The following is a 23,665-nucleotide window of genomic DNA, read 5'->3' as shown; positions in this document are numbered from 1 at the left end:
TCCAGGTAAACATTTAAAATTTATTAAACTTTTTGGTCAAAATAATTGAACAAGTATGTACAATCCCACCGTATTAGCTCTAGTACGTATTTGAGGAACGAGGTCAAATTAACGCTTTAGCGACCCGGGAGTTCCACAGTTTGAGACTTTCCAACAGTGTCACAAGCAACGCACAGAACGAGTTGCGAACCCCGTGTCCCCGGCTCGGCCGCTCGCACAACGCACCTTCGGTTCCAGAGCCGCACGGCTCCGCTTCCTCCGGAGAGCCCAGGGGACCTCGCTTCCCACGAGAGCTCCCGATTCGCAGGCACGTTTCAGAGGGACACCCACTCGGTAACGCCGCAACGCGCTGCAACAGCCTCACGAGTTTGGCAGCCAGGCCGGGGCCAGCGGGTTCGTGGATTTCAGGCCTCTTTTGGGGAAAAGAAAAAGAAAACAAGGTACCCAAGGCTCAAACCAAAGCGGAGTCCCAGCAAAGGCAGAGCCCCGACCACGGGGCTCGGCGCTCCCCACGTCCCGCTCTTGGAGCCGGAGACCACAAAACGCGCTCAGCAGAACCCACAGTTTGTTTGCTGGCCGGAACCGCAACGTGAAATACAATATATTATGTCGAATATTTAAAATAAACTGTATCTTCATGACAAACACTAAAAAGGTTAAAAAACGTAATGCACATAAGGTATGTCTCTATCTAACATTGAGAGGCATCAGATAAACCGGATTTCTCCTCCGACTGTTTTTCCCCTCGTTGCTGTTAAGGCTGCGGATGGCTCTGCACTAACCTGTTCCTTCGGCCTGGGACACACGGCATTTTACAACAAAACCAGTGCAACTCAAACTAAATGACAATCGAATGGAAACTCTAAATTTAGAATTGGAAACACTACACAAAAAAGTTTGTGTTAGTCCGTCAACGTTTTGGGGCAAACATTGTCCAATCTGCCCATCAGAATTGGTTTGCACAGTCTCAGTACATGCAATAAAAAAATAAAAAGACTGAATACATACCTTCAGATTTAAAAACACTTTTTATAGCTTGTTATTTTATTAAGTGGTTTACACCAGAAGGTGTGGTTATAGATACAGTTGGTGAGTAAATATCCATGGAAACCTGTCTACGAACCCAACTCAAGACCTACCTAAGTGCTCAAAGGTAAAAACACCTAAGCCTAGATACAGGCCAGAGGAGGAATGTTTACAGGCATTAAGCACAATATATGTTTGAAAGGCCCAAATATTACAGCAGAGAAAGAGCGCGAGAGATAGAAATTACATTTTTATGACAATTTGTCTTCTCGGGTGTTAATTTTTTGGTCTATAAACTGGAAAGGAAGGCTCAGACTTCAATAAATACAGGTGTTTGGAGACTGGCCTCGCTGAGCACCGTCCATGGGCTCTGCCGGGGGTGTCCGAGCGCGGCGCACACGCTGCCCCTGGCAGAGCCAGCGCCAGGCCCGGGGCAGCCAAGGGAGCGAGGGCACCAACGATCCGACTGTGGGACAACAGGCCTTCTCTTTCACAGACAAACAACTCAGCTCAACTATGCAAGACGACGACTCGGTCCTCAAGTCAGGCATCTTTAGTTAATTTTGTCCTGGAATATATACAAGTTATTGGTGGCAGCTACGGCAATGATGTTCTCCATGGGATGCCATGCTGTATGGAGAATCTTCTTGTTGAAGTCCAGACTGTCAACGCTTATTTCATCCTTCTTCCTCTTGCCCCCCGTACACACTTTGCGCGGCTTTAGGATGGCACGAGGTTTGCTGCTCTCCCTGGACGCTTCCAGAGTGATGTCCCGCCGCGTGTTTCGGTCGAACATTCTAAAGAAATTGTTGTAAGATCCAGTCATGATAGCGCTGCGGGAAAGCAGAGAGAGGCAAATCTCACTAGGTTTCCAGAAATGGCATCATCACCCATCATCCCCCTCTGGCCCAGCGCTTCCCTCCCTCCCTCCTCTCCCACGTGTGCCCCGGCTCAGATCAGTTTGGAATTGCTGTCCCGGCTCTTCCCGCTCCCCCAGTGCTCAGGAGCGGCCTCGGGCTTGGCTCATCTCGCTGTGAGCAGAGTGCCTTGGTTCCCCCATTGCTCCTCCATCCCTTTGTTCCCCCATTGCTCCTCCATCCCTTTGTTCCCCCATTGCTCCTCCATCCCACTATCCCGCAGCAAGGACAGGCCACTGTAAACCATTCCAGCAGCGTCACCAACGAACGCGCCCTCCTTGGTGCTGTGCACACGTTGGTCAGGAGCACGGCAATGCATCAATTACAAAAAAGTATCTATAATTGGCAAAAGAAACCCCTTGGGTGAATGTCTGATGCAGCCCTGCAGGAACGAATCACTGTCTGTACAGCATCAAATTCGCTTTTGGACAAGGCAGAAAACCTGCACCCGAAAATGCTTTCACATATTTAACCTCCAAACAGCTTGTTTGTAGCTCACAAAAAATATATTTGAGGTTGAGGGCAAGTTGTCCATTATTCTCTGCACTGAACACTTCTCTCCACTGCCTGGAGGTGGAAAAGCCGTTTCCCAGGTGGCAGAAGTCCCGCAGATGGTTAAAATCACAGCCACCTCACTTTGTCACCTTATTTGCTGAGACACATTGTCCTCACGGCATTAGAAAGTGAACGAGCCAAGGAGAATGAGATGCTCTTGCCCCACCACACACCGCTCGGTCACGCTTGTCAAAGGGCGGTGAGCAGCACAACTGCCACGACAACTTCTCTTCCTATGGATATGTTCAAATGAGATGCCCTTGCTTTGACTTCTTTTCCCCCTTCAAAAAAAGACTGACCAGAGTTGCTTGGGAAGAACAGAGAGAAGGGGCAGTTTCTTTGCATTTTTGCATGGTTAAAGACATACAGCACTTTTTAAATGCACCCTATGTTAGGTATTGTAAATACTGCTAGCGTTTTTTCTTTTGTAATGTGATGGATACGGTACGAGTTCTCCCCTCAACACCTCCAAGCCAACCTGCAACCCGGCATTCAGAGTGCCCGATTTCCTTTGGCGCTGTTCACTTGAGCACTGGGTGCGGCAGCAGCACGCAGCGATACCTGCGGTCTCAACTCCCACCGCAATAGCGCCGTAGGGAGTTTTTCACTTTCTTAAGTAGTTCAGTACTGCTTATGGCTTTTGAGACTGGAACTCAAATCCCTAAAGCCGAGGGAAAACAAGGAAACCAAGGGAGCCAAAACGAATCCCCCAACTTACCTATCGGAACCGTTCCAGCAGCATTCAAACTTGTCGAAGATGCAGTCATTTTCGTACAGAGAACAAAGTTTGCTTCGAAGATACTCGTGAACCTTTTGGAACATTTAAATGGGTATTAGATATAAAGAAAAAGAAGAAAAGGGGCAAAAAGGGATATTTAAGAAAGCTTGACCGCCATACTTGATATGTCTCTACGGGCCTGTTCTCCATGTTGAGGTCCCAGACCTTGACTGAAAGGTAGTCTCTTGTCATCATGTATCGACCGCTGTGACTGAATTTTACATCAGATATCGAGGATATTATTTCTGAAAAAAATGATCTGCTGCTAGGATCTTCAGGTTCTTCGAAAACTGCAGACAGAAGACACAATTACCAATGAAACCAACACCAAGTTTTACATTTTGAACATTTTTTGGTACTTGGAAAATTTTAAACCAATATACTGGTTTGTTTTTAAAGAGAGTTGCTGTTAAGTACTTTTAAAAATAATCTCTTTATAGACAAGGCCATACTCTTAGTGACCAGACTGCTAGATGCCCATCTCCAACGTTTTCAACTGGAGCACAGCATCAGCAAACTGCAGTTCACAGCTCTTAGGGATGAATCAGAGAAAACACCTTAAAACCCAGCATGTGGGTCCAGCAAACACTGCAACTGATCTACACATCGTGTTGAACAAGAGCCCATGCAACCAGCAGCATCCCAAACACCGCCTCTTAACGCATGACCCATGCATTGAGACTGCTGCACAGCATCCTTTTCTTTACATCCAAACACGAGTTGTACAACACAACCTGCTGGAATATTAGTAGCTACATTTGAAATGCACTTGGTGTGGCTCGATAGAGCAGATAAAGAAATGCATTATTTAAATTGAAGAGTCAAGCTTTGAAGTCAATGTTTCATGATGGAATCTACCCAGAACTATTTCTTTCAGTTTTGAACAGACCCCTTTCAGCAGGACATTATTCAGTGAAAGTGGTTAAAAAATACAGTGCTTCTAATAATTTAATGCAATACTACGTCCAACAGCTGAAGTGGCCTCACATTCTATGTTTCCTATTGCGTATTTCCTTCCACCACCAAGAAAGCCCCCTCTGTGCCCCAGAAAGCTCAGCTGCGGGTATCGGTGCAGCAGCTGACCCCCCAGGACCCATCGCACTGACACACCGGCCCTGTTCCACCAGCCAACAGAAGGCAGCGAGGCAGGGCAGCGATCCTTGGGAGCTCAGCACCACCGCTCCCTCCCGACGGGATGGACGTGGCTCAGCAAACTAAAGAGCGTTCACCTCTCGCCCCTGGAAACTCACCTCTAACGCAGCGCATATTGAGAGCTGCAAATGCTCACAAAGTAAATGGATTCTGGCAGCATCAGCCCAGCTTCTAACACACAAAGGTGAATAAACTGCCCTGAACTGGCATTTGATAAGCAGATACCTTTGAGAAGCACCAAGACTGAGTGTGGACAGCAGACAGGTCCCACTGGTGCCAAAAGCACTTGTTCCCGTCAGTTTATGATGCATAAATGGGTAAACAGGAGCAGAGTCAGATCATCAATTGGCTCATGCTACACTTCTGCTTGTTGATGGCCTAGAACAAGACAATTAAAATGTTCCATTCTACAAAACTACCACCCCTTACCTGAACGCTCTTTCCCGCCAAGCAGAGCTCGGTACGTTTATTTACACCTATAGGCTCTATGGGTACGAACGCACAGAGGAACCCGGCAGCGCGGCCCGACTCACATTTGGAGTGGCGGTCGCAGAGCGCCGAGGAGCGCATGTCGCACAGCCGGATGGTGCCCTTGCTGCTGCTGTACACGAACACGTTGCAGTGGTGCGGGTGGAACTCGGCCGCCGTGATCACTTCTGTCAGCTCCTCCATGTTCGCAGGCTTGATATCTACAATATCTGGGAAGGGTTTTGTAAAGGCACGAACACGGCACATTCAAATTGCTTCCAGCGGACAACTATTAGAAAATACTACAAATACCACTTCGAAAAGCAGTACATTGCCATCTACAATCTATACAAAGTGATCTGAGCAGATTACACCAAATTCTAGATGGTACAAATCAGCTTTAACAGATACAGGAGATAATTTCAGACTCCCCCCAAGCCTCCTTCTTAACGCTTCCCATTGAACACTGAATACACTTCAGTTATTTCTCTACAGCTTTAGAAAGCTTCATAATGACCCTATTTAATATTCGGTTTCTCTGCAACTTCTATTGCACTGCAGATTTGCCAATATAGGATATACTATTAGTTTTGGATACACGCGGTTGCAAAAAGATTGGAAAATTATTTCTGCAGTCGATATCTTTTGACATAGAAAAACCCCTGAAGTTTGTTTTCTTTAAGAGAAGTGTCACTTAGTTAAGAGACCTTAAATTCTGGAAAGAAGCACCTACAGTAACAAACAATCTACTTTTCAAACCTTTCAAGTCCTGTTTAAGTCACCTGAACTCCACAAATAAAGGGCACTCCCAAAACTCCTGGACTTCTTTTTAGCAATCAAACTACGCTGTTTCCAGTGGCACTTTTCCACGGAGGGAGCGCCTGCACTGCCGGACGAATGAGAGCATCCTCTGAAATCCTGTATTTTAACACCTACATTCAAAAGCCTGCTCTAAATAGTAAAATTGAAGTGATTCTCTGAAACGTCCACAACGCGGATGTGCCCCAGTGTTTGCAGAGAACAAAAAAAGGATACTAAAACTCCTATCTGTGATTTCTAAGTGCCATAGGTTAATTCTTAGGTCATCTGCAGAAAGATATGTTTCGTGATCACTATTTACTGAAATGGAGTTTATGTGGTAAGTATGTGCATTTGCAAATATCCTTCTGGGACTTGCTTCTACCATTAGGTCCATGGGTTTCAATATTGGCACCTGAAACATGAAAAGAACAGTCAATTTTGGCATAGAACTGGCTTCTAATTCAGGAGATATTAATTAGTTGCACATCACAGATTTCTGGTTTGATTTAGTGACTAATTTTTGAAATCTACTGAGCAAGAAAAGTAATCAAATAAGCTCTGCATGCTACCTTTGCATGCTACCACCCCAGAACCTCGGACGCCCGCTTCTGTGTCAGGCACCTGCCGTACCCAGCAGCTTTGTCCCTCCTCCCCCAGGAAAAGGGGGTGCGTGTGGAACGACAGCTGAAGATTACGGTCACTTGAAACAAGCCCCCCACACCTCAGAGGGGTAAGAGTGGTTTGCACAGCAAGAGCCCGATTTGCTGAGGGAACTGGAGGAAGGGCTGGGTGCCACAGCCCGCTCGGGAGAGGGTGATGTGGCTGTTGGGGTGCAGTGGCCTGAGCCCCCCGGTTCGTGTTGGTGACCAGCATGTGGCAGGCTGAGGTGGCCCAGGGACGCCCTGCAGGCCACCAGGCCACCGACTCACATCGCCACCCAGAAAAGAGCTACGGCAGCGCCCAAGGTAACCACCTCACCCCAGAGCTCTGGAACTGCTTTCGCAATGCTTCTATCTCACACTGTTTATAGCAAACTGTAATGATTCAAGTTCATCCATTATGTTTTATTAGGTAATTTTCCTATCTCACCACGAGTGTTCCTGGCCTGGTTGTGAAATCAAACATGCATCATCTGAATTATAAGGAATGGTATTTCTAAATGCCATGGTCTCTATGCACAGAATGCAGCTCTCAAGTGCTGCTTCTCCTCTGTGTCTACTTCTTTATAAACAACTGGGGAGTAACTTTCTGTAACAAAATACATGAACAAAGCCCCACATACATCTGGTCTAGATGTCCAAAATCTGATCATTTGAACATACAGAGGTAACTCCAGGCCAGGGGTTGTCCCCTCTGCCAGTGGTGGCTCAGCCTTGGTTCCCTCCCCGCTCTCGGCAGGGTCTGCAGCCCAGCCCAGCCCAGCCTGCCTTGCCCAGAAAGCCAGCACATTTACAACACTACGTTTTAACAGAGGCTCTTGCTTTTTATTGCTTCCCCCCATTCAGCCTGATGACTCGCAAATGTATTTTGGTGTCTGAAGAAGGTGCTGACGTGCTCCTCTGCAGGTACAGCCAGTGGCAGGTAAAACCCTCAGGTCACATTCTGGACTCTCCATGTTCCCAGACGGCTTTGAAAGCGGTGAGAACCTCAGTTCAATTTCTATTTATGGTAACAACAACAACACAGAAAAACCCAAGAAAAACCCCAGCCCCACAGAATTACATTTCTCGAGCTCATGCTTAAAATGATGCCAAGTTTGGAGCACTAACCCTACCGCTTCATCACTGTGCAAGTGCAAAAATGTCAAGACTATTCAAGTATACATTTTACAAATTCTCAGAATTTGCCTCTAACAAAAACACATTCTACCTAACCATGGAACACCCAGCACCCTGCTCAAACTGGGGAGTCTTGTTCTTAGATAAAAACACCAAGCATGTCCAACATGAGCATTATTGAGGGGAAAGAAAAAATATATACCAACACATCAAATCTGAACTCCTCCTAAATTCAGAGGGGCACGTGCTTTACAGCACCAGAACGCTGGAGCTGGCAGTGCCACAGGGCAGCACTCGGGGACATGCGAAGGTTCCTGCTGCTCCTGCAGTAAGCAGCACAGACCCACACACCCCCAGAGCAGTCACTGTGTTACGGGCTGCTCAAACCAGTGTGTGCTCCTGCACCCTTCTGCAGGGTGCTCTGAGCCTGCCCCGGTCAGCGTGTCCCTGCACCCTTCTGCAGGGTGCTCTGAGCCTGCCCCGGTCAGCGTGTCCCTGCACCCTTCTGCAGGGTGCTCTGAGCCTGCCCCGGTCAGCGTGTCCCTGCACCCTTCTGCAGGGTGCTCTGAGCCTGCCCCGGTCAGCGTGTCCCTGCACCCTTCTGCAGGGTGCTCTGAGCCTGCCCCGGTCAGCGTGTCCCTGCACCCTTCTGCAGGGTGCTCTGAGCCTGCCCCGGTCAGCGTGTCCCTGCACCCTTCTGCAGGGTGCTCTGAGCCTGCCCCGGTCAGCGTGTCCCTGCACCCTTCTGCAGGGTGCTCTGAGCCTGCCCCGGTCAGCGTGTCCCTGCACCCTTCTCTGCAGGGTGCTCTGAGCCTGCCCCGGTCAGTGTGCTCCTGCACCCTTCTCTGCAGGGTGCTCTGAGCCTGCCCTGGTCAGTGTGTCCCTGCACCCTTCTGCAGGGTGCTCTGAGCCTGCCCCGGTCAGCGTGCTCCTGAACCCTTCTCTGCAGGGTGCTCTGAGCCTGCCCTGGTCAGCGTGTCCCTGCACCCTTCTGCAGGGTGCTATGAGCCTGCCCTGGTCAGCGTGTCCCTGCACCCTTCTGCAGGGTGCTATGAGCCTGCCCCGGTCAGTGTGCTCCTGCACCCTTCTGCAGGGTGCTCCGAGTCTGCCCCAATCTCCCGCACCCTTCCGCAGGGTGCTATGAGCCTGCCCCGGTCAGTGTGTCCCTGCACCCTTCCGCAGGGTGCTCTGAGACTCTGACTATTTTAAGAACACAGCCGGGCGAGCCCACGCTGTCTAAGAACGGAGCAGAGAGCAGTGCAGCCCCACAGATACTCAGAAGTACCGTTTTTGAATATCCTGAGGTGGAGCAATGCTGTCTGTAACAAAATACTTTATTTTAAAAAGCAGTTTAAATTTCAAATCAATTTCAACAGGAGCCACATCAGCCTTGTGGTTGCCTTCAAAGGGTCCAATGTAACTTTAGGACTGTATAAGTGTAACTACTCCCACATTTAAACAGTCCTAAAATTACACTGGGCCCTCTGAAGGCAACCGTGAGGCTGATGAAAAGGAGTCTGATATCCCTGTGCTAGGATGTTCCAATAAAAACAAACTATTGGGAAGCTAATAATATAACATTCTAATAATGAAAGTTTGCCTCAGGATTTCCAGAGGAACAGTTATAGATGTATAGATGTATAATAAAGTGTCTCCATGTTCTATGAAAGTTTTCAGTGACCCTGACCAAAACATCATTTTTAATCTGCACACGTCAGTTGACAGCGTTGGTAGTACAAGAGTAGAGAAGAACATGCACAGAGATATTTGAAGACAGAGCAGAAACATACCCGTAGTGCTGTGATTCTGAAAGGATCCCTAAGTCTTCCATCTTCATCTTTTAAATTATAACCTTCGGCTCTTTTATCCCTTTCACTTATTTTCCATAATTTAATAGTTTTATCTAAAACCAACAAAAATTCACATGCTTGAGAATGCACTGAATTCAAAACAAAATCACCAAATAACGGAGTCAGCAGAGTGGATATGATCTATCTGTCTGGGTTTCCACAGCAGGACCCTGCGGGAGCCCTTTGCACAGGAGAGCCACACTGAGCACAGCGCTCCCTACGCACACCAGAGGGGTCTGCCTTCCAGCTTCTTGTTTAGCAGAACTGATACGGGAAAACCAAACAAATTATATACCAGACACATAGAACTGGAGGCTGTGCATGGGAAATGCATGAAAACATCAGGAAATGGAGAAGACAGATTCCATCTTAACTCCAGTGTCAGGTTCAGTTTCAATAGCACACAAGTTTCTGCCCGTACAAGGTGCTACCACCCCCCAGAATGACCCATCGCAAGGAAAATTCACACACCACTTACCAGAACTCACCAACCGGCCCTGTCTGGCCATCTCAATTATTTTTAACAGGCAAATGCTAGGGAAAAACCCAACAAAGGCAGGAATCCCTTGCACTACCCACATGAGGAAAGCCCAGGCTGTCCCGGGTGTGCGCCAGGGCCAGCGTGGGCCTTGGTCCAGGGGCCGTCCCCAGCTGGTGCTGGCCCAGTCTGCAGGGCAGGAAGGTGTGACCGGAGGGAGATCCTGAGCTAACGGGAACAAACCTCCCAACTGCTGCGTTCTTTAAAGCTTTTCAGATCACACACTTTAAACACTGCTTTAAGTTCAGTGAGACTTAGATCAAAATAAGATTATTTGAATTTCAAAGTCCAGCAGGCAGAAGTCGTTCCCACTTTTACAATTCCATACAGCAGGGAGGGGATCAGCCCTTACATCAGGTCATTGAAGTACAAGGCAGAAAATGATCCCAACTGTTAAGAGCGAGCACATCCATCCGACAATAAGTGCAGGTTTTTCCACGCACAGCTCTGCATCTACATTTACAGCTTGTTCCATGATGCAAAGCTAAACAGACCCAACATCCAACAACCACTGCCAAAAGAGTGGAGGAAATTTTTAAAAAGCCCATGAAAACTTGTCATTTCCAAGTTGTCACTTTTACTTTTCTGTATTCTAAGGTACACAGTAAAAATAGTACAAATATACTCCTCCTAGCGTGACTCTCTTCTCTTAGAGTTGCTTTTCAAAGCACACAGGATGTTTTGGTGTTGGAAAGGCAAAAAGAGCATTGTAACCACAGTGTTCCAATTTCAAATGCTTTTATTAAAAATTCATCCGGGATCACAAAAAACCCCTTTTGAACATTAGGATGATCACGTCAAATTCAAACTTCTGCTCCAGTTCAGCACACTGGGAACCCATTTATCCACGAACTAGAAAGCAGAGTAAGGGGTATGGGAAGCACCATCAGGATAGCCACAGAGCAGAGCTCTCTGTGCCTATTCCGTTGCTCTTCATTGTTTTTACATTCATAAATCAGGTATTTACAGAGTATTATAATCAAAACATATTTTGCACATAATTAGAAGACATTAAAACAACCCCCAAACATTCCAGAAAAACCCCCACAGTGGATCAGAGGTGAGATTAAATAAAATCAAAAGCTCTTTGTGCAAAAAGAAAGTGTCCTTACCATTCGTAGACAGCAGGAAGTGAGCAGCGTTCTGTTGTGGTAACCACCTAATTTTATTAATTTTTTCCTCAATTTCTAGGCTTTTCAAGTAGTCAAACTCAGGTTCATGACTCTGAAAGGTACTGTAAACGTTGTATTCTCCCCTAGAATGAGGACGGCTCTTATTCTGCAAGGAAACAGAATATTTCTTGAAGCTGATATTACTCGGTTCATTAGGAATTGTACATACAAACTAATGACTAAAAATCATTAATTACAAAGTAAAAGTATTATGTATTTTTGATTTTTTTCCTCCACTCCCGAAATTCCATGGTTTTGCACAAGAAGATAAACGCCCCTTATGCCCAACTCTTCCCCCAGTTTGCGTGAACTCCAAGAAGCCCGTTAATACTGCTGTGTGAACAGTTAGATTTTCTTATTTACCACTGCGGAAATGACGTGACAGCTGGGTCTGACTTACAGACCAAGTGAGCTCTAACAGCTGAGCGACAACCCAGAATAGCTCTGAGCGAGCCCGGAGAGGCCAGCGAGCCCGGGCAGGCAGACACTCCTGACCTCGCTTCAGTCTGTGCAGCAGACTAAATGATAGATGAGCTCGGGCTGGCTCGGTGCAGCAGGATAACATTTCAGCTGCTTTTGCAGCAGTAGGATTTTCATTTCACTACTTCTCAAAATCCTCCCAGTAAAACCGATAATTCACCTTCGGTGAAATGTTTTATAAATGGTATCACAGTGAGGATGAAATGCAAAACGTTGGATGACTGCTTGATAAGTGAGCATCATCTGAACCACAGCATGAAAGAACTGGGATTCTGCTGAACAAAACCACGGCACTATGCACCCTGTTTGTGCAGAGTTCATGCACAAACACGCTGAATTTAAATTCCATGGCCAATGTAGGTATCTGTGACCCAGCAGAAGGCTCTTCCAAGGCAAGGACAAACACTCCTGGGTGGCGGGGAAGCAGGAGCACTGCCATGTGAACCCTGGCTTTGGAAAGAACATGCTTCCACATTTCTCCCTGACATGACAAGGCATGACAGTGATTTTCCAGCATACAGTGCACTTTTCCAGTACCTGCTACTTCTCTGGATATAAAAAGCTCAGTGATGTATCCGAATACATCACAACGTTATCACGCAGTTGAATACCATTGCAAAGGGCCTTCCGAACTGAACACGCTCAAGCGTTTCTAGAGAAGTAGCTGTTCCTGCTGGTTTTGACTGGGAGGATCCAAACCACATCAGAAGCTCAATCCTTTAATTTTCATGCTGCTGTCCTTGAAGTTTAACATGTATCCTTTTTTAGAATATTTTCTGACATTATCTTCAAAAACATTACAATTTGTTTTCGATCAACCTGACCAAGCGCAAAGCTTCGGAGAAAGTCTGCAAAGTGATAGTGAGCATAGCAGGTACGTATATAAACAAGTCATTGTATGTTTGTGACTTTTCATTTTTCGAAGGTGGGAGGGGAACCACCAAACAAACTCCACAAGTTCAGCACAAGGCAGATATTTGGAAACTTGGTTAACTTAGTTTTCTCAGAAAACCCTATCTGACCATTTAAATCTCCCGGGATGAAAAGGTGAAGTGAGACTGTGCAACACAAGAACAGTGTAGTAACAGCACTTTTGTTTTTCAAGTCACTGACCTCTTGTTCCCTTTGAAATATAACCACTCTGCCACCTTTGTCTCCTGTTGCAAGAAGATCACCAGAGTAATTAAATTCAACTGTTGAAATAATATCAGCTGTAAACAGAACAGAAATAAAACAGCACTGTCACGTGGAAAGCAAATCAAGATGTTTCAAGACTTGAACACAAAACAAAATTGCAATTTGTATTAATTTAACAGCACAACTTCTTGATTTACATCATTAGTATCCAGAAATTCTGTCATGTTTTAAAGACTAACAAAACTTTATTTACCATCTAAACCACTTCCTCAATTCTCATTTTTTAAGCTCCTGAGTACCTCCCATGCCAGAAGAGGAGACACAGGGGCCTGTAACGCGAAGCCGAGCTGGGGTGCAGCGCTGCCCGGGGCAGAGCCGCCAGAGCGCCCTTGGGACCGAGCCTGCCACACAGCCATGGGCCACAGCTCAGCCTTGGAGCCGGCACTAAGGAAGTAACTGCCATCAAAACACCTCTAACCAAGGGGCAGAGAGATAAGGGGCTATAAACATCTGTCACAGGTTTTCGGTGTACAGTAACCAAACCAACAAACCGCTCGACATGAAACTGTAAGCAGACATTTATCCATACTGGTGCTTGCTGGCCATGCAAGTATTTCGTTCATGCAGGCATAAGAACTGTACAATTTGAAGTATACAGTATCAATTAGTTCAGAGTTTTTCAATCGGAGACTAGATGAAAACTACTTTCCTGTATTGATTCTGACATGCTATCTTTTACATTCCCTTCAATAATCCACCACTCTTATGAGGAAGGTGATTAGTGAGTCTCATCAGTTTTCCCAATATATAATTCATATTTCATCTTTTATTAACAGATGCCCTTTAAGTAGTTTTTTCCTAGTGTATAAATATCATTATTTCCTTTCTTTGATTTATTAAAAGAAAAAAAATTAAAAGCTTTTATACGGACTTATCCCAGCCTTCAAATATCACACTACCGACCTGCTTCTGGACACGTCTATTTTTATACTCACCCTCCTTTAAAAGGTTATGAAAAGATTCCGTTTCAGTAAAGAACAGGATGGTGGCTAATCCCAAATCCCCAACAGAGCCAGAACACGAGAGCGCAGCCCAGCCCCTCGCGGCAGGTACTCCAGACCCCAAACACCCACCTTTCCTCACCCCTCTACCGTTCCAATGACACTGCTGCTGGTTTCTCCCCAGTGCCCCCAGCCGGGTGACCCTCACCTGCCACCACCTCCCAGCGTCCCCAGTCACCCAGCTGCTCGCAAACCTGACCCTTGTTATCGGCCCCTCCCAGGTAGCTCAGAAGAAAACTCCTCTGGCTTTTCACCGCACACACCGGCAGAACAAACATCACTTCCCCTGTTCTCCTGACTCCCATTCCACACTCGGTGGGCAGTTCCTGGCACAGGGACCTTCACCTCCGGAACAGACTATGGAGAAAGTACTGAGAACACACCCCCCAACAATCCTTTCCCTCTCCAAACCACCCATGTGAATTTACAGCAATAAGGACACACACAGAGAAAACTGCATATGGGATAAAGGTTTCACCGGTACTAATGATCTCTTACTTCAGAAATTGTCTTAGAATTATGAGCTTCTAGGAGCACACTGACAGAATTTTACAAGATATATATATACACACACAGATATACACACACGACCTTCAAAATATTTGATACATATTTTTATACACACACACATATATAAATAAGACTCAGACCACAGAGAGTGGTGCAACGTGTGCTCAATCAAAACGTAACTAGAAAAGCTACTTATTTCCACCTGCCACAAAGATCCACTTTGTTAAACTCTACAACATTTCACTCAACCTCAGCGGTGAAATAAGCAAAATACTCCAGTTTAAACAATGATCAAAGATCCGTCAACTCGCATGTGAACGGATCTCTGTGCCTCTCTTTGAAAGGTTCTGATACACTAAAACCACATTAGCAATATGAATACCTGCCCTTCCCATGCTACAAATCAATGGTGCTCAAGAGCTGATGGACAAAAGGTTTAGATGGCTGTAAAGAGACCAATTTGTAGTTTACTAATTTCCTCGTGAATCACAGATCCTGTTCACACTTTTTACTCCAAGTAAGTAAAAAGAACATACAGGTTATCTTGTAGTTAATTTTAACCATTTCTTAAATACACTTTCTATCACAAATAAGAAAACAATCTGTCCACCTGTAACACTGACACGCTATTTCACTTTCCAGAGTTTGCCACGTTTTCTGATGTGAAGTCTCATGCCCTGCTTAGGTTCTCAGCAAAGAATTCCTACATCAAACAGAGTGGATGAGCTGGTCCACGTACAGCTTTTTGTTCATGTGGAACTTTTTGCTTTCTTAAGAAAGAAACACTTGACCAAGGCCCTTTCCTGGCCATCTGTAGAACATATGGATATGGTAATCATGAACGTGTCTTATAGCCAACTCATTCTTCCTGCCCGATAATCGTGGGGAAAACAAGATGCATAAGAATTGAGATTCAATTTAAAAGGAATCCCTGTGTATCTGGCTAATACTGCTGTTGGGCTTTAATACTGATCCATGCTAATTATTTTCACAATTAGATCTTTCCTTTGTGCCCAAAACATACCTAAACTGTGTGAAAGTACAAATTACAAGCCATGACAAATGCCTGGCTAAGAGGTTAATAGTTTCAAATACCAAATATCATGACATAAGCAAGGCATTTTGTACTAAGATGAGAAAGCGAGTGAACTGGCTGGCCATGTCATCTTAATGAAACTTTAATCCAAGACCGACAATAGTGGGAGAATCCAGAACAAATTCCCACAGCCCAGTATCACACAATCACACCAGGACAAACCAACCCAGGAGTGTCCAGAGGCACCAGGGGAAAGGGGGAAACTGAAGAACAAAGAAACACTGATCACCAGCAGATTAATCAATTTGCAGCTGTAGCTCATGCTAGCAACTTCTCCCTCATTCTTCTAAGCTATGTAAAGATTTGTGTCAAAAGCCCACTCCTGAGACACTGAATGAACAAGGGAGTCAAACAGCCACTGGTTTTGAACATGATCTAAAACGGGCTGCTCCAGCTTCTAGGGGATTCCAACTTAAAATTTCTAAATATGTAACGGACAACATAACACTTCAGATTCAGTAGGCAGACTGACAAAAGAATGTGTGTCTGCAAACCTGAATCCCATCCCTCGCTTTGGAAAATCTTTTGACTGCGCAGCACCTTCGGCCACGCTCTGCTGCCGAGTGCTCCAAGGAGCAGAACCAGCTCCCGCGCTGGAGCCCAGCCAGGGCGCTGGCACCGACCGCCGGGAGATACACATAGCAACACCACCTCTGTGCCTGTGAGCAGGATGAAAGGTGACACACCTTGCCCTCCACCACACACTGTTATTCTGGCTAGTGTTTTATTCTACAGTTGCAGAAAGCCGCAGGAGACACTGTGTGGTCTGCTACAGGTGATGGGAACCAAGCAGAGACCAGAGAATGGGGCTAAGCGCAGGTTACACACTCCTAAATCAACCTGGAAATCAGAAGCTGTGATCTCCCCCTGACGTCGTGCTGAACTGCAAGACATGACACGAGAACAACCAGAACAGGCAGTGACAACACAGCCCTCCCAGCGCCCACTGCTGAAAGCACAGGCAGGGCCCAGAGAACAGCAGGAACCAGCAGTGGAGAGCAACCAAGGCTCTAGTGGAGTCACATAAATACAAGAGGTGCAAGTGAGATTAGTGATAGAAAATAAAGATATGGAGACATGTGAGGGGGAGCAGATTATCAAAGAGAATGAAGAAATCCATTATTTACTGCTAAACAGTAAATAACAGAAAAAGCCTTTGAAAAACCAATGCCATGTTTGAGCTTAACGAGTTACTGACACACAGGGCCTTAGAACATGTTAATTGATTTGCAGTAACTGCCAGAGAACTCTGGTCAGCCAGCCCAGCGCTGCCTGCTGGCCCTGAAGGGCTGCTGGGCAGGGAGGGGGCAGCCCTTGCTGGCAAGTGTGACACCTTTGTTTTCACTGTGCAGTTAGGACAGACTAAGATGGGCATGTCTAAGCCCTCCTGAAGCATTTCCTGAAACACTTTCTTAATTTCTATCTCTGAACTGTACTGAAAGGTGAGCTGAACTTTTATGCGTATTGTCAAGTGGTTATTGATAGCTCTGAGGTTACTCAAAACCAGCTATTTTTCAGAATATGCCACTTCATGTAGTCAATTTTTAGATTTCCACTTTGATGGTTTGAAGTTAACTCAGAAGTGAGATATATTAGGAGCCAGGAGAATAAAGCAAAGGTGGTATAGTTTTGCTTAGACCAAATTTCTTCCAGCTCGCGCTGCTCAGCACTCTGCACACTGTAACTATCCACCAGCTCTAACAACTTCTTTATGCCCTAATACTGAAAAAACTTGCACAATGGTTTGAATTGTCTTGAAGTAGCCAGTATAGTTTAACTTAGTCCACAATAACCGGCAGGGCACAGCTCATCATTTGATGCTGTAATTCCTTCAAATAATATTAAAAAAATCCTGCCTTCCCCGAGTTTCAAGCGCAGGTCGTTGTCTGGCTGTGTTAGCACAAAGGGTAAAGCAGCAGCAAGAGACTATCAAAGCTGCAGTTCAGTGAGACAGAAATAACATCACCTTCATGCTTGCCAAAGCTCACCATGCCTCCTCTTACAAGCAATAAGGACTTATGGATGCTATTTATAATATTCAGGACACAAAAGTATTCGGTATGCAAATCTATTGCCTCAGTATTATTTATTTTAACCTCCGCAACAGTAATTCCAATAACCTGCCTCCTACTGGAAGCATATTTAATCAATTTGTGATATTCTGTTAATTTTTCCTAAGCAGTTAATTGTCATGCCTTTTTTTAATTAAGTGTTATTAAAAGTCTTAACATGATGGGTAAATATTTTCTTCGTCTAGGTACGGTTTTCACACTTAAAACAAATTAAATAAAGGGTTTTTTGTCTTTTTTTTAAAGCTCTTCCCTGGCTGTTAAAACACCCAAGAAATGGCCCAGCGGCAGCAGCTGGTGCCGCTCACACATCAGCGGGAGATGGAGAGACCGGGACCACCTCCCGTACCGCACGGCTGGGAACGGCTCAGCACGCAGCCCCAGCTCTCAGCCCACACTGCCCGCTTACCAGGCTGCGTCACTCCTGCGTGTGCTACACATTCCTGCAGCTTCACATTTTAATCAAAATAGCATCCAGCTACATCTACTAATCTGTCTTCTATTGTAGCACAGGGGCTGCTTTTCTTTTTAAAGCATTTTCTTATTTGTTCTTTAATATTTCACTTGCCATCTTTTACTGGTACTGAGAATTTTTTCCCCCTTAGTGCCCATAAACCTACACCTCTGTAGTTTTTTTTGACAAGATAGGCCTAACTTTTTTTAATATATCTGTACCTGGAAAAAGATGCTAGATACAAAGGCTATGGGTGAACTCCAGCAGTGAAATAAGACATTTATGAACCACTTCTCACTGCCTTTAAGGTCTCCCCCTAGGTCCTAACTTTCCCAGTCTCCTTTACAAAAACAAATAGATAGTATTTTTCAAAATTCTCAGAACACTAAACATTTTTGTGCTTATATTCATACTCCCCATCTGCACATGGAATTCCATTAACCCATCATGTGCATGTGCCAGAAAAAAAGAAGATTTGATACCATAGTGAAGATCACCAATTTAAATGCACTGTAAGTATGATCTGGCAGGACAGATTCTCTTCTCCACAGACGACCAGGGAGACATCACTTGCCATGACCACTTCTATGAAGCCTGAAGAGCAAATGGAGCTTTTTAGCTTTTTAAAGCCCAGGTAAATCTGGGCCCTCTCACTGTGAGGGATCGTACTCTAAAGATCATGAGAAACTTCAAAAAACTCACTAATACAGCATTTCTCAAACACAACACCTTTTCTTAACAGTCTCCAGAGTTACTTATACATCAATATACAGTGGCATAACACACTTTTTTTTGTCTGACAGAATTGGAATTCAAAAGAACACTTATTATTAAATACTGCTCCATGAGAGTACCATTTTTACGGAATGAAGTGTTGCAGAATAAAAGGTAAAGAAATTCTTGGTCCGTGGGTTGTATGAAGACTCGGGATTAAGGTGTTCAACCTGAAACACTAAGACAACTTTCTCCAGCAGGAAACCACTACATAACATGTACTCAGGTCAAAACTGTTTGCAAAATATGACTTCTGCCCACACTTAAACACCCCAAAACATTTCCCAAAGTTGCTATTTGTCGCCATATGTATTATGCAGAATACCATACACAACACACAGCATGAGCAAGATCAAGTCCTTGGGGAGCAGAGCAGTGGTGGAGGTGCCAGAGCACAGTGGGACAGGGACCAGGGACCGTGCAGGATGGGTCAGGAGTGCAGCAGAGCAGCCAAGTCCTGCGTGTGGTCAAACACCGCTTGTCATGGCAGAAATCCAGCCCACAGCCCATCTTCTGCCCCTTCAGATAACCAGCTATGTACCATGAGAGGAAACAATACACAGGACTGCAGAAGAGAGAAAAGGTCTTAGCGATAGCAACCAATTCTATCACTTCTTCTATGCAATTTTAACCCCTTTCGGGCTTTTTTTTTTTAAAGAAGCTGAAACCATGCCAGAATTTGCTTTAAAAAGAGAAAGGCCAGTTAAATTCCTGAACACATAAGAACATTTTTAAACCCCTGATTTGTAAACACAATGTAACACTAAGAGTGTTTTTAAATCACTTGTATCCGGATTTGAGAACAATTACAGGATTATAGTCCAATATGTTTTTATTAGATCATGGTTTTCTACTCACATTGTACATTTTGACAAACTTCAGAGGGGACTCATTTAGCACTGTAACCACCTTTAAGAGAGGGAAATAATTGGTTGAACTGATGATAACAACATAACTTTTAGTTTATCAGTGCTGTCAAGGCCAATTACTAGCTGGAGAATTTGAAAACCAGTACTTTTCTCTGATCTTTACACAGAGATACAAGATTTCTTCACAAGTAGAAAATCCAACACAACAATACAAGTCTTCTGGAAGCCAACAACAAACTCATTTCAGGAAGAGAAGTTCTGCTCACATGAAAGCCCTTCTGAAGGTTCATCCTCAAGCGAAGGAGCCGGAGCTTCCAAGGAACTCCCATCCACCAGGAAAGGGCACCACGGGCAGCACTTAGGGGCAAGACTCCGCTTTACACTCAGCTGCTCCAAAAAAGGTTCCAAGTACCACATTTAAACCAGGTTAAGAGTTGAGCTGACGAAGCTCCACTAGAAAAGTATCACTCATTTCATTTAGGGCAGTAACCATACAGAACATCCGGCTCAAGGGAATTTGGGCATACCTGTACATTAGGGAATAAACTGGTTCATCTTTCGCTTGCAAAAATAACCCCAAACTTTTTGAACAAGTAAAACTAATTAAACACTGAAATCACAAAACCGATTAGGTCTCAGGCGGTATTATATAAAAAAGTGCCTATATTTAGAAAGCTGCTTTCTACCAAAAAAGGTAATCCAAGAACAATAAGTTTCACAGGCAATCAGTATAATGTAGTAATCACACGGTTTCACACTAACAACAAAATTACAAACCAATTTTAAATGACTTTTCATTAAAAATTAAGCTAGTTGCCACCCTCCATTATCAACTCTTTCATTCAATACCTGCTTTATCCTTCAACCCTCCTCCTGGATCCAATTAAACTTTTCTGCTTTAGAAAACTACGTATTTCACTAATTGGCATATATTCCTGATCTTTTTGAAATAGGCAGATGGGTCATACAAACATTGCTCTTCTGCTCATTTAAAGAGAGCATTGTACAGATTGCAAATGGTACTCACTGGAGAAAGGGGAAAACACAGGAAAGACAAAGTGATTTTCTGTATTAATTACCCTGTTAGAATAAGTCCTGGGAATGGAGGCAGCAGTTGTGCATCTAACTACAGCAATTTGTCATAGCCACGTTAATAGTTTTATTAAAGCAATACACATGAGAAGCTGTTGAATATAAAATGTATTCCGGAACTGCACTGCAAAAAGAACTGACTTTTGGGTTAAGTTGCCTATCAGGCTCTGAAATTTCCACTACCGAATGAACTGTTTGTAAGAACACTTAGCAAAAGAATCCACGTTTAATATGTTCGACAGCTAGTTTATGTTGTTGTTTTCAGATTTCCTCTATAGCGCTTATTTTTCACAAAACAGAAACGTACCTGAAATTCATAGTGGTTTTATGGAATATTTGCAGCAAGGCTATTTCAAGGCAACCGTCGCCCAAATAGGTTTAGATGTGCAGTTCAGTTGAAGGAGTTTTAAAAAAAGGTAATAAGTAAATAGTTACATAACAGGGGCTAAAAATCTAGCAATGTAACTGCACTCTTATTGCATACTGCTGCATCAAATTCAGGCAATTATTAGCAAATAAATTGTATGTTTTCCCTATTTAACTCCAAGGTAAAAACTAACAGGAGGGGAAATCCACAAACCAAAATAAAGACAATAAGTCACAAAAACTGTGAGCAGCTCTCGTATTCCAGTAGGAAAACCAGGTGCTGAATGATCACTTATATTAATTGCCCTATGAAGAAAATTAAATTCCTCCTATGTAGTAGTAGCATCACACACAATCTGCAGCCCTGACTCCAGAAGAAGCTGCATTAATAAGGCACATCTAGGAAAATCCAGGGTAAAAGCGTTGAGCATCTTTGCCAATATTTCCCTTTCCCCCTCCTGGAGCGCTCCCCTCTCAGACGGAACTCAGCCCCGGTCAGTGTGTCTCATCTGAAATGGAAGCTCCTCTGTGAACAGTCCTGCTCTGTACTTCGGTAATTCACTGAGTCTGAGACACTTTGGTGTTTCAAAACCAAGCAGCTCTCCAGCTCTACACAAACTCCTGTTGCTCAGGAACTGCCTGAAGAGTAAGGTGCTCACACAAGTATATTTTTTGCAACATGGAGAACTGACTTTTAGTCTCACAGATGGTAGATCCTGAGAAAAAAAAGGACCGTTTGGCCATAAAAGTTACTTAAACACATTTTCGTAAGAATTGTAGGAACTTCAGAACAATACTACAAGTTATAAAATATGTTTAGGCGGAAAAAAGGAAGAAAACAACAACTGAGTCTCAGTACCAGTTGCTCCAGCAGTTTAAGTCTGTTCTTCCCATAGCTATTATTTCAAATGGAATGCCAAACAAGTGGCATGAAAATGAAAACACTGTCAGCATAATTCCCCTGTGGCAGACAGTAAGAGAAAATATTTACTGCATCCAGTAGAACAAAATCCAAAAGCCAAGACGACCACACACTGACACTGCAAGTTACTTCACTTAACACAGTAAATACAGCTATTTCAGTTAATGCAGTAATGATCAAGTAAACAGCACAGAATCACGTTTCACACACATTTCACAACTTCTTTTCTAAACAGTAATGCCAGCCTGAACAGTTTGAACACAGAAAATTTAGGAGAAAAAAAGTCACTCCCTCATCAAAGTTCACCAAAACTTCACATTGTTTCCACACACCACACCAACCCTTTTTCTAATTAAAAGACTTCTACTCATTCCGAAACACGCTGTGCTTAGAAAGTTTCAGAGAAATGAAAGGTGTGCCCATTTTCCTTACCTAAACATCCCTATTTATAGCTTCCAAATGGTAACAAGCAGGAATAAGATCTCTCCACAGCTGCAGGAAGCCTTTAAACTCTACTTTTTAAATTAAGCACAAATGACAGACCTGCACACTCTCTCTGTTGCTCTCTTTGCGTCAGAGTGAAACTTGACAAGCCTGACAGACTCCATTTGTGTGGTGTTTTTTTTTCCCCCCCCTGTGTTTTATCACTGTCATTACCTCTTCTCCCCAGCGATCGGAATTAAAGAACAGAAGGCAGCCACCGTGCCTTGTCTATTGTGCTCTCCCCGGCGAGCAGCACACGGCGCTGGGAGCCCAGCTTAGTCATGGCCACGCACACGCGTGCCCGCCCGGGAGCCGCTGCAGCTCCGCCGGCCCCGGCTCCTCCAGCGCACGGATGCGGAGGGCGGAGAACGGGCCGCAGGTGCCCGCGGAGCGGGACCGGGACCCGGCGGCTCCAGCTGCGGCCCGGCCGAGGCTGCGCGGCCCGGCCCGGCCCTCCCCTTACCTTCCGCCACGTCCTCGTCGATCGCCCCCTTCACCTGCGAGAAGCACCACTGGAAGTCGTTGCTGCCTCCGCCTCCACCTCCTGACACCCCTGCGGAGGGACGAGAGGGCGCTGAGGGGACGGAGGTCCGGCCCGCGGAGCCCCCGCCGCCCCCCGGCCCCACCGCCCCCGGCCCGGCCCCTTCCCCAGCGCGCCCCGCTTCGCCCGGCCCAGCCCAGGCCAACCGCCCCGGTCCCCGCCGCGGCTCAGCCCGGCCCGGCGCCCCGCGGGGCAGCCCCACTCCCACAGGCCCTCCCGCCGCCCGGCCCCGCGCGGTGAGGCCCGGCCTGCCGGCCCGGCTCCCGCGGCGCCTTCCGCCCGCCGACCGGAGCGGAGCCGCGGCCGCAGCGCGGCCTCACCTGCCATATCGCCCGGTACCGCTGGGGCGGGGGCCCGCGGGGGGACGCGCCGGCCGGGAACGGGTCGCAGCCGCCGCCGCTCGGAGCTGCCGCCGCGGGAGGTTTCGGGGTTTCAAAATGGCGCCCATTGCCGGTCGGCCTGATCCGGTGACGTCATGGGCCCGGCTCTCCTGACGGGGCGGGCGGGGAAGAGTCGGGCCGGGCGGCGGCAGCGGCGGCTGCTGGGCCGGGGGCGGCCGCTCGGGCTGCGGCGGCCCCGCCGGGAGGGCTCGGAGGGGCGGCGGAGGAGCCTCCCGGGCAGCGGGGGCTCCAACCTCACCGTTACACCCTTTACGTGAAGGGGCGCGGCGGGCGGGGCTGCCGAGATAACCTGTTGATAACCTGTTGATAGCGGTGCGCCTTCCGTGAATCGGAAGTTTTACTTCCCCCAGCCGGGTGTCCAATTGTGATGTTTCC

General features: G+C 46.0%; 1 protein-coding gene across 1 annotated transcript; it reads right to left on the bottom strand.

Moving 5' to 3' along the window:
- PPP2R2D (protein phosphatase 2 regulatory subunit Bdelta) lies at positions 1–23,354 on the bottom strand. Its single transcript, XM_065843494.2, has 10 exons — positions 23,210–23,354; positions 22,812–22,901; positions 12,629–12,726; positions 10,976–11,141; positions 9,266–9,378; positions 5,932–6,109; positions 4,962–5,126; positions 3,397–3,566; positions 3,217–3,308; positions 1–1,859 (listed from the first exon to the last, which is right to left on the bottom strand). The coding sequence occupies exons 1-10, from the start codon at positions 23,214–23,216 to the stop codon at positions 1,580–1,582; spliced, it is 1,359 nt and encodes a 452-aa protein (XP_065699566.1). The 5' UTR covers positions 23,217–23,354; the 3' UTR covers positions 1–1,579.
- Between the last annotated feature and the right edge of the window lie 311 nt (positions 23,355–23,665).

Source organism: Patagioenas fasciata, chromosome 8 (genome assembly GCF_037038585.1).
Source record: "Patagioenas fasciata isolate bPatFas1 chromosome 8, bPatFas1.hap1, whole genome shotgun sequence".
Classification (NCBI taxonomy): Eukaryota; Metazoa; Chordata; class Aves; order Columbiformes; family Columbidae; genus Patagioenas; species Patagioenas fasciata.
This window is presented reverse-complemented; position numbering and strand designations above follow the sequence as displayed.